General features: G+C 42.3%; 1 protein-coding gene across 3 annotated transcripts; it reads left to right on the top strand.

The window, feature by feature from the left end:
* Window positions 1–943: 943 nt before the first annotated feature.
* LOC110527705 (ATP-dependent RNA helicase DDX19A) lies at window positions 944–15972 on the top strand. 3 transcript variants are annotated; one of them, XM_021609159.3, is made up of 8 exons: window positions 944–1315; window positions 2077–2178; window positions 5610–5702; window positions 5799–5858; window positions 6080–6192; window positions 10107–10265; window positions 15387–15578; window positions 15823–15972. In XM_021609159.3, exons 3-8 carry the CDS (start codon window positions 5689–5691, stop codon window positions 15882–15884), a joined length of 600 nt encoding a protein of 199 aa, XP_021464834.2. In that variant the 5' UTR covers window positions 944–1315; window positions 2077–2178; window positions 5610–5688; the 3' UTR covers window positions 15885–15972. The 3 variants fall into 3 exon arrangements, with proteins under 3 accessions (XP_021464834.2, XP_090096846.1, XP_090096847.1); XM_090240720.1 differs by lacking the exons at window positions 15387–15578; window positions 15823–15972 and adding an exon at window positions 9463–9748 and having other exon boundaries at window positions 10107–10663; XM_090240721.1 differs by lacking the exons at window positions 944–1315; window positions 2077–2178; window positions 5610–5702; window positions 5799–5858; window positions 6080–6192 and adding an exon at window positions 9635–9748.
* Window positions 15973–16251: the final 279 nt, after the last annotated feature.

The following is a 16251-nucleotide window of genomic DNA, read 5'->3' as shown; positions in this document are numbered from 1 at the left end:
TGATCACTCTCGACGAGTGACATGGGAACAACGATCAAGATAGTCTTCCTCAACACAATCCAAAGCCACTGTCATCGTATACATCTCCCTCTTCTTTCTCTTTCACTCTCTCTCTCTCGCCATCCATCTAGCCATCCCTTCTCTCTCTCTCTCTTTCTCTCTCTGTCTCTCTGTCCATCCATCCCAGTGGAACGAGACCAAGCAAGGTGTTAAATCAATTCTGCATGTAATGAAGCAGCAGCAGTAGCCGCAGGGAAGTCAAGCTTCAAAGAGGTGACCTCTGGCTCTCTGTGGGTTTAATCAATGCTGTGTCTGGACAATGCAGCTGGACACACAAACACACAGAGATAGAGAGAGAGAGTTTGTGAGAGAGAGAGACAGAGAAAGTGTATGTGTGAGAGAGAGAGAGAGACAGGCAGGCAGGCAGGCAGGCAGGCAGGCAGGCAGGCAGGCAGGGCACAGGGTCTTTAGGTGCCCTTATCTTCTGTGGGTCAGGGCGTTGGGCTTGCTTGCATCCAGACAAGAGTAAATTCAGAACACAATTCCATAGACTGTCTGTAAATAACTGGACACAGCCATTACATGAGCTATGAATGGATTCCTCTGCAAATAGTTGCAAACTGTTCCCTAAGATCTATGAAATGACTTGAATGCAACCACTATCCCAGTTTTCCAAGACAGGATGTTTAGGGCGACATCTAAAGGCTGAGTAAAGTATTTCATATTGTGAGAAATATTTTACGGCAGATAAATTATTGAACGCATCGGCAAGTATTGAGAAAACTCCATCGGAAATACAATAATATTACCCAGAAAGGGCGTTTTTTTTGTAAATGCACAACATATAATTAGATAGTTTTGAATGCACTTTTTTTTGTGCCAGTTGGGTGTTGGGAGGAACTATTTTGCTCGCTCTTGTCTCATTCTCCATTCAGACCTTTTTACGGACGCACAGGTGCATTCCAGAGCGGTCCTCACTAGTTACCACTGACCTGACACAAAGTCATACAACCCAACTAATTCTACAAATACTTTTCTTAAAATGAGATTTTATTAAACCTAACCGTGAATGAAGACCAAAAATCGATGTGGACTTTGTGGCTGTGGTAACTAGTGGAAACCGTCTGGACCCGAATCCCGGCACGTCATTGTACAATTAGTTTATTTTTCAGACTTTGGAAACACTTTCCTAGCTCAGTTGTCTGTTCGGTGTTGAAACTAGAGGGGTCCCGGTGGTGACTGAACAACCGCTGACATCATGGCAACGGACTCCTGGGCCCAGGCTGTGGGCGAACAAGAAGCCGCGGCGGAATCGGTAAGCACTAGCCCGAACGGCGCTTTTGACGAAATGTTAGTCCCCCTGCCTATACTTCGTCTAGTTCTCTAGCTACCGCGTCCTCTGTCAACTTACCTAAATGTATTGTAAGCAATGAACATTGTATGCATGACTCAAAGACTCCCTCAATCCTAAAACCGATCAACATCACGACGACTAACGCTAGCTAGTTAACCAAGTGAGTTACCATTCTAACTCGGCCAGCCAGATCAACTAGTAACAAGTGGTTTGTTTTTGATGGTAATGCATGCCATTAAGCTTATGACACACTTTGATTTCGTACTAGATTACAATTATTGCTTCTCGCGACATGTTCACGAGCGTGTCATCTGTCCAGGGAGCTGAAGATTCCGAAGTGGCCGGGCATGCGTGTGTGAAATCAGTGGTTGACGTTTACCCACTCATCGATCTGTCAGTGCACTTGGCTGTCAGTTGTTTTGAGTCAAAGTTAGCCCTTCTCATGACTCCAATGGGGCTCCCGAGAACCAAGTCAAAGCCAGCAATCATTCTTTGTTTGTAATTGAAAGGGTGCACCTGAAATGACAAGTATAGTACAACATAATCAAAATTCTTGCACGTCCCCAAAAACATTCAAGGTTTTTGTTTCCTAGATTGGTAGCCTGCAAATCAAAGACAAGATAGGTTCTCAGCCGCCTTAGGTCTATAAACATATTTTATTTTAAAATGTATACTTTGTCCTGAGAATACAAGCTAACACATAACATATTGAACCCACACAGACGCAGCAAGCACGACAACAACAACCGCAGCAGCAAGTGCTTCAACGCCTGCAAAGATGGAAGGAGGCGAGGGAAACAAAACAGAGGAGAAAGACGACAAAGGTGGGCACAACCAAGACAACAGACCATTACAGCTTGGCCTCACAGAATACGGTGACTTATTTATAGTACGCTTAAGTTTACTTTGACAGAGAGCCTGGGTCGCCTTCAATGATCAGATGTTTATGGAAATGTTCTATGTTGTCAAAGTACTGTTCTGTTCTTGTACTTGAACTTGTAACAGCATGTCCAAACTGACATCTCTTCTGGTGTATTGTATGTTCCTTAGATGACAAGGCGGCACAGTCGTTGTTGAATAAGTTGATACGCAGTAATCTAGTGAACACAACAAATCGAGGTCCTTCAGCGGGATCCTAACTCTCCACTCTAGTCCGTAAAATAATTTGTGGAGCTGCGGCTGTAAGTAATGCTACAAACTGCCCAGCTATGCTACAAACTGTCCAGTCAAGAGTGCACATACAGGGGTGGTGTTTATTAGGCATCAAATGGAAGGAAACTGACTGAAACTGACACGGAATACCTGAAATGAACTTGTCCCCCCTACAAAAATATTTATTTTTGCTCTCTGTTGCAAAATATTTTAAAACATTTTCAGTTGCGAGTCTTATTGAACACAACCAATGTGCTTTTCCCATGGTGCCCTGTCTCCTTTTCTCTCTTTAAAGCGCCAATGCAGCCATTTTTTTATTTTTTAACTCTATCTCTATCAAATCATTTCTGGGTAACAATTAAGTACCTTACTGTGATTGTTTTCAATTAAAATAAAAAATAAAAAAGCCAATATCTGCTTAGCAATGAGCAATTTCTCAAGCAATAACTTTCTAACTTTAAGACTGTCTTGGAGTGGTCTGCGGGAGGGGCCTAATTGGATGAGCCTAATGGAGGGATACAGTGCCTTGCGAAAGTATTCGGTCCCCCTTGAACTTTGCGACCTTTTGCCACATTTCAGGCTTCAAACATAAAGATATAAAACTGTATTTTTTTGTGAAGAATCAACAACAAGTGGGACACAATCATGAAGTGGAACGACAGTTATTGGATATTTCAAACTTTTTTAACAAATCAAAAACTGAAAAATTGGGCGTGAAAAATTATTCAGCCCCTTTACTTTCAGTGCAGCAAACTCTCCAGAAGTTCAGTGAGGATCTCTGAATGATCCAATGTTGACCTACATGACTAATGATGATAAATACAATCCACCTGTGTGTAATCAAGTCTCCGTATAAATGCACCTGCACTGTGATAGTCTGAGGTCCGTTAAAAGCGCAGAGAGCATCATGAAGAACAAGGAACACACCAGGCAGGTCCGAGATACTGTTGTGAAGAAGTTTAAAGCCGTATTTGGATACAAAAAGATTTCCCAAGCTTTAAACATCCCAAGGAGCACTGTGCAAGCGATAATATTGAAATGGAAGGAGTATCAGACCACTGTAAATCTACCAAGACCTGGCCGTCCCTCTAAACTTTCAGCTCATACAAGGAGAAGACTGATCAGTGATGCAGCCAAGAGGCCCATAATCACTCTAGATGAACTGCAGAGATCTACAGCTGAGGTGGGAGACTCTGTCCATAGGACAACAATCAGTCGTATATTGCACAAATCTGGCCTTTATGGAAGAGTGGCAAGAAGAAAGCCATTTCTTAAAGATATCCATAAAAAGTGTTGTTTAAAGTTTGCCACAAGCCACCTGGGAGACACACCAAACATGTGGAAGAAGGTGCTCTGGTCAGATGAAACCAAACTTTTTGGCAACAATGCAAAACGTTATGTTTGGCGTAAAAGCAACACAGCTGAACACACCATCCCCACTGTCAAACATGGTGGTGGCAGCATCATGGTTTGGGCCTGCTTTTCTTCAGCAGGGACAGGGAAGATGGTTAAAATTGATGGGAAGATGGATGGAGCCAAATACAGGACCATTCTGGAAGAAAACCTGATGGAGTCTGCAAAAGACCTGAGACTGGGACGGAGATTTGTCTTCCAACAAGACAATGATCCAAAACATAAAGCAAAATCTACAATGGAATGGTTCAAAAATAAACATATCCAGGTGTTAGAATGGCCAAGTCAAAGTCCAGACCTGAATCCAATCGAGAATCTGTGGAAAGAACTGAAAACTGCTGTTCACAAATGCTCTCCATCCAACCTCACTGAGCTCGAGCTGTTTTGCAAGGAGGAATGGGAAAAAAATTCAGTCTCTCAATGTGCAAAACTGATAGACATACCCCAAGCGACTTACAGCTGTAATCGCAGCAAAAGGTGGCGCTACAAAGTATTAACTTAAGGGGGCTGAATAATTTTGCACGCCCAATTTTTCAGTTTTTGATTTGTTAAAAAAGTTTGAAATATCCAATAACTGTCGTTCCACTTCATGATTGTGTCCCACTTGTTGTTGATTCTTCACAAAAAAATACAGTTTTATATCTTTATGTTTGAAGCCTGAAATGTGGCAAAAGGTTGCAAAGTTCAAGGGGGCCGAATACTTTCGCAAGGCACTGTATGTAACCTGAACTAGGTTTGAAACTCATTGGCTGCATTCCAAACACTTAACAGGCACACCGTCTCCCCTCAGCCCTCAAATTAAGTGGACACTTCTGATGACGTCTGACGAGTTTACACTTGCAGGGCGAGGGAGGGAGGAATTAATTTTAAATGGACCGCCCTTGTGGGTGCTTTATATGCGCTGCAGTCAATTATGATTGCATGTCTACTTATATTAACTATAGCATTATTAATATATGCCTACTGTATGATAGTTAGCTAATTCATATGCTAGCTAAGGTTAGCCTGCCTAGCTACTTCTGAAGAAGGAACCTGTTATATTTCTCCAATTTCCAAAAGCAAACCGAACAAAAACATCATTACTTTTATGAGACCTGTTTGTGCATTAGTAGCACAATTTCAAACTTATTTACATTCGTTTTTTACTTTTCTAAAAAGTTGACTCCATTATCGACGTTGACGTTTTAAGTTTTGGTGGACTTTTCTTAGCGGATGTACAATCATCGCAAATTGAATTATGGGGCGTTTCAGGCTCCGAAGTGAACATAATTGTACACTCGCGAACTCCATTTCAAAACGAGGGCTGAGGGTCTTACGCTGCAAACTTCCCTTGCTTGGCTAATCATTTGGACCGACGACAAATATGGCCGTGGGGATTCCCCCAAGGGCATAAGGCGAGGGTAAGTGGACGAGGGTGTTTGAAACGTAGACTTTGTTATTGGTCTATTTAGCTATACCGCCTGGTAATGTCGCTAGGCAGGTAAACTCCATCCCACCAAAACAGGCTGAAATTTCAAGCAGTGTTTTCAAACCGCTCTTACACTAAAAGTGCATTATCATTTTCACAATTTCACAGAATTATTCCAACCTCATAGTGTGGAAATATATAAAACAGAAGAAAATCCATGTTTTTGACTGTACTTGGCCTTTAATATCCACTGTGTCCTTTCACCCCTTCCCGTCCTCACAGTAAACCTCAGCTGCTTCAGGGAGTATATGCCGTGGGCTTCAACCGCCCCTCCAAAATCCAAGAGAATGCTTTACCCTTGATGCTCGCAGAACCGTGAGTTTACAGAGAGCTTCCTCTAGATTTGAGTTAAAACATGAGATCACTACCAAGAGTCTACCTCCCTCACTCTCTTGCTCTTCCCCATTTAAGACGGCTGCTTTTGTCCTGGCCATGCTCAGTCACGTCGACCCCAACAACAAGTTTCCTCAGGTGAGTCTGACCTCTGAACCCTGACCTCTCTGTGTCATATTCATTAGGACACACAGTTCCAGGTAGTACGTCCAAACGCGCCTAATGAACATGACCCATGTGTAAAGGGGCAAGACTGCATGGGTGTGTCTCCATTGTTCATAGTGGCATATTTTGGGCGTTAGCAGGTGAGATGTTTAATACCACTTTTATCTAACACCTTCCTCTCTCCTCTCCCCTAGTGTCTGTGTGTCTCCCACTTATGAGCTGGCCCTACAGACAGGGAAGGTCATTGAGCAGATGGGGAAGTACTCCTCAGAGGTCAAACTAGTCTACGCCATCAGAGGAAACAAACGTAAGTCTATTACTTAGTCCTTTACTGTCTCTTAAAAGAGGTTGGAAAATGCTAGTATAAAATAAAAATCCAGGTTAATTTATGCAAATTTTAAATGGTTTTAGTTCAAAAAGTGTCTGCTTGTCAAAAGATTTTTGATACCATAATCTAAGTAAAGTCAGTCTGAACGTCTCAGCATTGGTTTGGAGTTGATGGTGAATGAGGAGAGGTCGAGAATTGGATGTCTTTTTTTTTCTAGTGTATGGACCTTTTTGCCATCCGAAATGCATTGATATATCCATAGCAACGGTGCAATTTGCTCTACTCAATGAAGCGACATAAAGAGAGGTGTTAGTTGGCTAACTGCTTTTCGTCACTCTAAACTCTGACAAACAGCTGTTATTGGTAGAATAATTATGTTCTAGATTCTGTTCCAGATTTTAATAACACAGAAATAGACCAAGATGTCATACCCTCTAAGTTTGTGTGAGTATCCATAGCAACAGCTCTGTTTGGGCTGCATAATGATGAGACATAAGGGGGCTGTTAGCTAGCTTTTGTTTGTTACTCTAAACTCCTACAAACAGTTAACTTTTTATTGGTAGAATATATTTTTTGTTCAAACCAGATTTGAATAGCAGTATATGAAGATTTCATACTCTAAGTCTTTGTCTGACTTGTTGGGGGAGTGGTCAAAACAGCAGTTGTTTTGGAAATAAATGTGTTAAAACAGATCTATTGTAGCTGATATATATTTGTTCTGCAAACAGATTTGAAAGAAATATACGAAGATGTCATACCCTCTAAAAAGTTAGATAAAATGTTGTTCATGCCGTGTTACTTAAACAGCTGTAAAGTTTTATTGGTATCAGATAATTCTGTTAATATTTCAGATTTGTATAGCAGAGAAATACAGGAAGATTTCATATGCTTTAACTTTTTGTCTAAGTTGATTGCGAAGTGGTCAAAGTAGCTGATGTGTCAAAAGTTACATTGTTTAAAGTGTATATTAGTGATGATGTCACAATGGGATGTTTTAGAAGAGCCAAACTCAACTGGTGGACTGCGATCCGGATCCGGGTCCGGGCCCAGAGAAGGGTCAATCCAAACCGGACCCGGATCGCATTTTGATACATAAAGTTAATAAATTATTTTTAGACGGCTTTAAAAAAAAAATCTACCGGGCGCAGCGCTCTCTTTAACTCCGCAACCTCTCTTTCTTACTCTCTCTCCAAGCAACGGCCACCTACTACTAGTGCCCCGTCTAATCCAATCGAGTAGTTATATGCAAATACAAGAAACCGCGTCATACGCAATTACATCAATCCAAATATCCTCTGCGGAATCTTGGGACAGGTAGACGGAAAGAAACAACGTTTTGACCGTAGTTCACAACCGTTAATATCACAGATAGAAGGAACTTAGTTACCAGTATCTTTGTTAATATAGCTTGTAAAAAAGAAAGGTTGACTCTGAAAACCGTATTTTCAAAGACAATTGGATGGAACAGCATGTATTCATTCTCCCCGCAACTAGCACAAAACTAGCACATATGAGTCCTTAGCTCTTGTGAAAAGTCCCAATGTTAAGTGCCATTATGAGCCCAGACATAGTAAATTGGATCAGATGTATCCCCTGAACACTGAGGTGAGAACAAACCAGATTAACCAACTCAAATCCCAATATGAGATGTTCACCAAAGTCCTTGTCAGTTTCCTGACAGCCCAACAATGTGCAATGGATTTTTCACTGAGGATAACTTGGGTTTTGGGAAAACACCAAAAAACATGTTCAGACACTGAGACTGTAAAATAATGCATGTGTAAAGTTGCTGACACCTTGCTTGAAGGTAAACAAAAAGATGAGCTCAGGGAGAATATCAAACAAATCACACTGACAGATTCCACAACAATGAGGACTGAAATATTAGCTGAAGATTTAACTTCACATCTTGATGAAGGCCATTCAGAATGCAACATGCATTTCATTAGCTGTGGCTAAATCAACAGATGACACTGATTATGCCCAGCTTCTGGTGTTTTGTTAGATTTCATAACGAAACAAAGAAGGGATTCTGTGAGGAGCTGTTGGGCTTAACAAATCTAGAAGCACAGATGCGCGGAGAGGATATCCATGAGGCCATCAAAGGGATAATGACAAAGGGGGATAGATCTGAAGTCTGTGGTCTCCATCACCACAGATGACGCTCCAGCCATGATAGGAAGAATAAGGGTACTGGTTGCACATTTGAAAGAGGACCACCCTGACCTGACATATCACTGCATCATTCATCAATCGGTCCTATGTGCCAGTCTGGGAAAATAATAATATTCTTGAGGTCATGACAACGATGATTAAACTGGTCAACATTTTGAGAGAAACATCAACTGCTGCGAGGCATTCTGACAGAGGCCAATGCCAGTTTTGAGGACTTACTACTGCGCAATGTCAGATGGCTCAGCAACGGCAGGGTTTTGGAACTCTTGTGGGCCTTTTGGGAAGGAAATCAAAGCTTTTGTTTTACTCCGAGAGAAAGAGTGACCAGGCAACTCAGTTTTCTGAGTTTTTGGAAGATGAGGAGAAGATGGAAACAGTTGCATTTTTGACAGACATTACATCACACCGCTAATCAACTGAATGTTAATCTGCAGGGATGGGACGACACAGTGTATGATATAACTGCAGTCCTGGCTTTCCAGAAGAAATTGGAGCTTTTCAAGAATGATCTCCAGGAGAACTTACTTGTCCACTTCCCAAATCTTCTGGTGTAAATGCAGGGAGACAAAGGTGTTTCCAACCGTGTTGATTTCATCCAGAAGCTAATGGATAACTTCATGGCTCGCTTTGATGACTTCACTATTGGAATAGTACTGCTGCTGCTCATCCAGGACCACTTCTTGGTCACAAATATGACAAAGTTGTCAGAAGAAGCAAAACAGTTCTTCAGATTGGTAGGTGTTGCATCACTGCAAATGGAGTTGATTGAGCTGCAAAAGAATGTGGCTTTGAAGGAGCAGGCTGGTGATTTAACTTTGTAACCTTTTGGGGAAAGATTGCTACCTGCAGCTGATGTCCCTGTTCTCAAGAAACTGGCACTCTACATCCTGACCATGTTTGGCTCCACATACAGCTGTGAATCAGTCTTCTCCACAATTAACTTCTTTTAAAAACAAATACCGCACCAAGCTCACCAATGAACAACTTCTCCAGTGTCTGAGTTGATTGCCAACAAACAAAAAAACACACCCCCCTGACCCCCCCCCCCCCCCCCTCTTGCGCTCTGTATTTTAGGACGCTACCCAAACAGTGTTCGATTCTCCTGTTCTCTGCCACGTTTGAGGAGATGGTGTGGAACTTTGCCCAGCGCGTCGTCCCAGACCCCCAACATCATCAAGCTGAAGAGGGAAGAGGGGACGCAGGACACCATCAAGCAGTACTACGTCGTCTGTCACAGCAAAGAGGAGAAGTTCATGGCCCTCTGCGACATCTACGGGGCCATCACCATTGCTCAGGCCATGATCTTCTGTCATGTGATTTAAGAGGAGTTATTCGGGGCGAGTCATCTGGACGTTTGCAGGTGCAGAACCACTAATCGTTATCACATGATGAGTAGTTATTTGGGAAGCAAGGTGATTTGTAGATCAGTGATTCGGAGCTGTCTGTCGGCAATGTAGTCGATCTCAAACACACACAATGTATTTTATTTATTCTCAGATAAGGGATGTGGAATCAGGGCATTTTCAATCCCAACTGCCAAGCTTTAAATCTGAAAATTGTAAAATAATGTAAGCAGTATTACCATATTGCTTACACCTATTTGATAATCTCAGATCTACACAACGGGCTAGGGGAGCAGTTTCAAGTGGGTAGGGGGTTGATTTGGTATGTGGTGTTCCTCTCAGTATACTTTATCCCCCTTCTCTGTCCTCCCTCAGACAAGGCTGTGGGCTGGCTGGCAGGTGAGCTGTCCCGGGAGGGCCACCAGGTGGCGCTGCTCAGTGGGGAGATGCAGGTGGAGCAGAGAGCTGCTGTCATCGACCGCTTCAGAGAAGGAAGGGAGAAGGTCCTGGTCACCAACAACGTCTGCGCCAGAGGTTACTCAAGCAACCATACTAATGGGAGCTTTGAATGCATTTAACTGAATTGAATGATCTGTATGTGGAAATTGTCTACAGTATAGGACTCACTGAGGGACAATACAGACATGCATCAGAACACATAGACCTGAGAGCTCTTTTAGAGAAAGACTTTCAGTTAAGGTAGTCATACAAGAGCAACTCTGACTCCTGCACATGGCTGTAGTAGACTGATTCATTACACAGGTCTATCTCTACTTGGGAAACTATTGTGTACACTACCTTTTTTTTAAATGTTAAAATCAAATTGTATTTGTCACATGCACCTGAATACAACAGTGAAATGCTTACTTACAAGCCCTTAATAAAAAACTAAGTGATAAGTAATATAGAAAATAAAGAAAAAAATAATGAAACGGCAGCAGTAAAATAACAAGCGAGGCTATATACAGGGGGTACCGGTACAGAGTCAATGTGGAGGCTATATACAGGGGGTAACGGTACAGAGTCAATGTGGAGGCTATATACAGGGGGTACCGGTACAGAGTCAATGTGGAGGCTATATACAGGGGGTACCGGTACAGAGTCAATGTGGAGGCTATATACAGGGGGTACCGGTACAGAGTCAATGTGGAGGCTATATACAGGGGGTACCGGTACAGAGTCGATGTGGAGGCTATATACAGGGGGTACCGGTACAGTCGATGTGCGGGGGCGCCGGTTAGTTGAGGTAATATATACATGTAGGTAGAGTTAAAGTGACTATGCATAGATTATAGACAGAGTATCAGCAGTGTAAAAGAGGGGTCTGGGTAGCCCTTTGATTAGCTGTTCAGGAGTCTTATGGCTTGGGGGTAGAAGCTGTTAAGAAACCTTTTGGACCTAGACTTGGCGCTCCGGTACCGCTTGCCGTGCGAAGAGAACAGTCTATGACTAAGGTGGCTGGAGTCTTTCACATAATAGGGCCTTCCTCTGACACAGCCTGGTATGAATCAAATCAAATGTATTTATATAGCCCTTCTTACATCAGCTGATGTCACAAAGTGCTGTACAGAACCCCAGCCTAAAACCCTAAATGGCAAGCAATGCAGGTGTAGAAGCACGGTGGCTAGGAACAACTCCCTAGAAAGACCAAAACCTTGGAAGAAACCTAGAGAGGAACCATGCTATGAGGGGTGGCCAGTCCTCTTCTGGCTGTGCCGGGTGGAGATTATAACAGAACATGGCCAAGATGTTCAAGCCATCCACTTCCTTATGTCTGAAACAGGCTTCCAGCGAGGGCAATTTTGGGGGTTCACCATGTTTCATTGAAATGTACAGCTGTGTGTCATCGGCATAGCAGTGAAAGTTAACATTATGTTTTCAAATGACATACCGAAGAGGTAAAATATATAGTGAAAAGAATAGTGGTCCTAAAACCTTAGTGGTCCTAGAACCTTGAGGAACACTGAAATTTACAGTTGATTTGTCAGAGGACAAACCATTCACAGAGACAAACTGATATCTTTCCGACAGATAAAATCTAAACCAGGCCAGAACTTGTCCGTGTAGACCAATTTGGGTTTCCAATCTCTCCAAAAGAATGTGGTGATCGATGATATCAAAAGCAGCACTAAGGTCTAGGAGCATGAGGACAGATGCAGAGCCTCGGTCTGACGCCATTAAAAGGTAATTTACCACCTTCACAAGTGCAGTCTCAGTGCTATGATGGGGTCTAAAACCAGACTGAAGCATTTCGTATACATTGTTTGTCTTCAGGAAGGCATTGAGTTGCTGCGAAACAGCTTTTTCAAAAATGTTATATATATATAGGCCTATATCGAATCTCCCATTCCTCTCAAAACATTTTTGAAAAAGCTGACCCAGAAAAAAAAAATATATATATACAGTGCCTTGCGAAAGTATTCGGCCCCCTTGAACTTTGCGACCTTTTGCCACATTTCAGGCTTCAAACATAAAGATATAAAACTGTATTTTTTTGTGAAGAAACAACAACAAGTGGGACACAATCATGAAGTGGAACGACATTTATTGGATATTTCAAACTTTTTTAACAAATCAAAAACTGACAAATTGGGCGTGCAAAATTATTCAACTCCATCAGGTTTTCTTCCAGAATGGTCCTGTATTTGGCTCCATCCATATTCCCATCAATTTTAACCATCTTCCCTGTCCCTGCTGAAGAAAAGCAGGCCCAAACCATGATGCTGCCACCACCATGTTTGACAGTGGGGATGGTGTGTTCAGCTGTGTTGCTTTTACGCCAAACATAACGTTTTGCATTGTTGCCAAAAAGTTCAATTTTGGTTTCATCTGACCAGAGCACCTTCTTCCACATGTTTGGTGTGTCTCCCAGGTGGCTTGTGGCAAACTTTAAACAACACTTTTTATGGATATCTTTAAGAAATGGCTTTCTTCTTGCCACTCTTCCATAAAGGCCAGATTTGTGCAATATACGACTGATTGTTGTCCTATGGACAGAGTCTCCCACCTCAGCTGTAGATCTCTGCAGTTCATCTAGAGTGATTATGGGCCTCTTGGCTGCATCACTGATCAGTCTTCTCCTTGTATGAGCTGAAAGTTTAGAGGGACGGCCAGGTCTTGGTAGATTTGCAGTGGTCTGATACTCCTTCCATTTCAATATTATCGCTTGCACAGTGCTCCTTGGGATGTTTAAAGCTTGGGAAATATTTTTGTATCCAAATCCGGCTTTAAACTTCTTCACAACAGTATCTCGGACCTGCCTGGTGTGTTCCTTGTTCTTCATGATGCTCTCTGCGCTTTTGACGGACCTCTGAGACTATCACAGTGCAGGTGCATTTATACGGAGACTTGATTACACACAGGTGGATTGTATTTATCATCATTAGTCATTTAGGTCAACATTGGATCATTCAGAGATCCTCACTGAACTTCTGGAGAGAGTTTGCTGCACTGAAAGTAAAGGGGCTGAATAATTTTGCACGCCCAATTTGTCAGTTTTTGATTTGTTAAAGAAGTTTGAAATATCCAATAAATGTCGTTCCACTACATGATTGTGTCCCACTTGTTGTTGATTCTTCACAAAAAAATACAGTTTTATATCTTTATGTTTGAAGCCTGAAATGTGGCAAAAGGTCGAAAAGTTCAAGGGGGCCAAATACTTTCGCAAGGCACTGTATATATATATATATTTTTTTTTTCTGGGTCAAGGTTTGGCTTTTTCAAGAGAGGCTTTATTACTGCCACTTTTAGTGAGTTTGGTACACATCCGGTGGATAGAGAGCTGTTTATTATGTTCAACATGGGAGTGCCAAGCACAGGAAGCTGCTCTTTCAGTAGTTTAGTTGGAATAGGGTCCAGTATGCCGCTTGAAGGTTTAGAGGCCATGATTATTTTCATCATTGTCAAGAGATATAGTACTAAAAAACTTGAGTGTCTCCCTAGGTTGTGAGTTGTGCAGACTCAGGACAACTGAGCTTTGGAGGAATACGCAGATTCAAAGAGGAGGCCATAATTTGCTTTCTAATGATCATGATCTTTTCCTCAAAGAAGTTCATGAATTTATTACTGCTGAAGTGAAAGCCATCCTCTCTTGGGGAATGCTGCTTTTTAGTTAGCTTTGCGACAGTATCAAAAAATAAATTTTGGATTGTTCTTGTTTTCCTCAATTAGGTTAGAAAAATAGGATGATCGCGCAGCAGTGAGGGCTCTTCGATACGGTACTGTCTTTCCAAGCAAGTCGGAAGACTGTTTGGTGTGGCACCATTTCCGTTCTAATTTTTTGGATGCTTGCTTCAGAGCTCGGGTATTTTCTGTATACCAGGGAGCTAGTTTCTTATGACAAATGTTTTTAGGGGTGCAACTGCATCTACGGTATTGTGCAAGGTTAAATTGAGTTCCTCAGTTAGGTGGTTAACTGATTTTTGTCCTCTGATGTCCTTGGGTAGGCAGAGGGAGTCTGGAAGGGCATCAAGGAATCTTTGGTTTGTCTCAGAATTTATAGCACGACTTTTGATGCTCCTTGGTTGGTTACGATTGCAAACGTAATAAAATGGTGGTCCGATAGTCCAGGATTATGAGGGAAAATATTTGCCCCAATTCTATCCACAGTTTATGGTTAGGGTAGGTTTTAAATAGTCACAGTGGTTACAACATGTCCTATACACTTCACACACAAACTCACCAATCGTATCAGTGTATTTGTCAATGTTATTCTCAGAGGCTACCCAGAACATATCCCAGTCTTCGGAATCATAACAATCTTGAAGTGTTGATTCCGATTGGTCAGACGAGTTGAATAGACTTTAGCACAGGTACCTCCTGCTTTGAGTTTCTGCCTATAGGAAGGGAGGAGCAAAATGGACTCGTGATCAGATTTGCCGAAGGGAGGTCGGGCCTTGTAGGCATCCCAGAAGTTGGAGTAGCAGCGGTCGAGTGTTTTAACAGCTCGAGTACTACAGTCAATGTGCTGATAGAACTTCAGTAGCGTTTTTCTCAGATTTCCTTTGTTAAAATCACCAGCTACAATAAATGAGGCCTCAGGATATGTAGTTTCCAGTTTGCACAAAGTCCAGTGAAGTTGAGGGCCGTCATGGTATCGACTTGAGGGGGAATATGAATGGCTGCGACCCTAACCAAAGATAATTATTTTGGGAAGTAATACGGTCGGCATTTGAGGTATTCTCGGGCGGGTGAGCAGAAGGACTTGAGTTTCTCTGTTATCACACCTCGCCCTGAGCTCGTCAACTTTATTATCCAGAGAATGAACATTAGCGAGTAATATACTCGGAAGCGGTGGGTGGTGTGTGCACCACCTGAGTCGGACTAGAATTCCACTCTGAGTATCTCTCCTCTGCCGGCGGTGTTTTTGGTCAGCTTCTGGAATCAGTTCAATTGCCCTGGGGGATACTAACAAAGGATCTGATTTGGGAAAGTCCTATTCCTTATCGTAATTCTGGTGAGTAGCCGCCTCTCTGATATCCAAAAGTTATTTCCAGCTGTATGTTATAACACAAAAAAATATGGGCTAATAATGTAAGAAATAACACAAAAAAAAAAATAAATCCTAAGAACTAGAAGCACAGCAGCCCTATCTGTCGGCGCCAAATGATCTGGCCATCCACCCGTTCTCATCTGTCTTTCTGACCTTCCCTCCAGGTATCGACGTGGAGCAGGTTTCCGTGGTGCTAAACTTTGACCTGCCGGTGGACAGAGACGGTGACCCAGACAATGAGACGTACCTGCACCGGCTTGGCCGCACAGGTCGTTTTGGGAAGAGGGAATTGGCCATCAACATGGTGGACAGCAAGTTCAGCATGAATGTCCTCAACAAGATCCAGGATCACTTCAGTAAGTCACGATGGAAATGCTATGTTGTGCAATATTTCTCTATATTAATTTCTGCATGCTATATGACACAGAAATAATGAATTATCAACCAAGAACAAAATAACAACTTTAGAATACGTCCACTGCAGAGATTTATCCAGTTTAGCTAGTCATCCATTTTCTTTTGATATAACATGTTGTTTTTTTCTCTCCATAAGACAATAGTCTTTAGAATGACCTAATCCTTATTCCCCATCATCCACAGATAAGAAAATTGAGAAGCTGGACACAGATGATCTGGATGAGATTGAAAAAATTGCTAGCTGAAGAGAGTACGTGTACGTCTACAACCTGACTGCTACAGCCTTAGCCCCCCCCCCCCCTCTTACCTGCCACACCAACTCCTCAGACTCCTCCTCCGCCCCCCCCCCCCCCCCCCCCCCCCCCCCCCAACCCCACACTGACTGTACTCCTACAGTGTTTTATAGTTTTATTTTCAAGTTGGAGAGAGAGAAGTAGAGCAAAGGCCACAAACACAGCTATAATGTTTACATGTGGTGGAAATGTTTTATATCTCTGGTATTTTTAATAAGTCTCTGAAATGTATGGGTTTCACTCTTTGTACTTCTTAATGAATAAAGTCTGTAATATTAGGGAATATTGTCTAAGTGTGTATTGTAATGCCATGGTACAA

This window comes from Oncorhynchus mykiss, chromosome 7 (genome assembly GCF_057628025.1).
Source record: "Oncorhynchus mykiss isolate SJ-2025 chromosome 7, ASM5762802v1, whole genome shotgun sequence".
NCBI lineage: Eukaryota > Metazoa > Chordata > Actinopteri > Salmoniformes > Salmonidae > Oncorhynchus > Oncorhynchus mykiss.
This window is presented reverse-complemented; position numbering and strand designations above follow the sequence as displayed.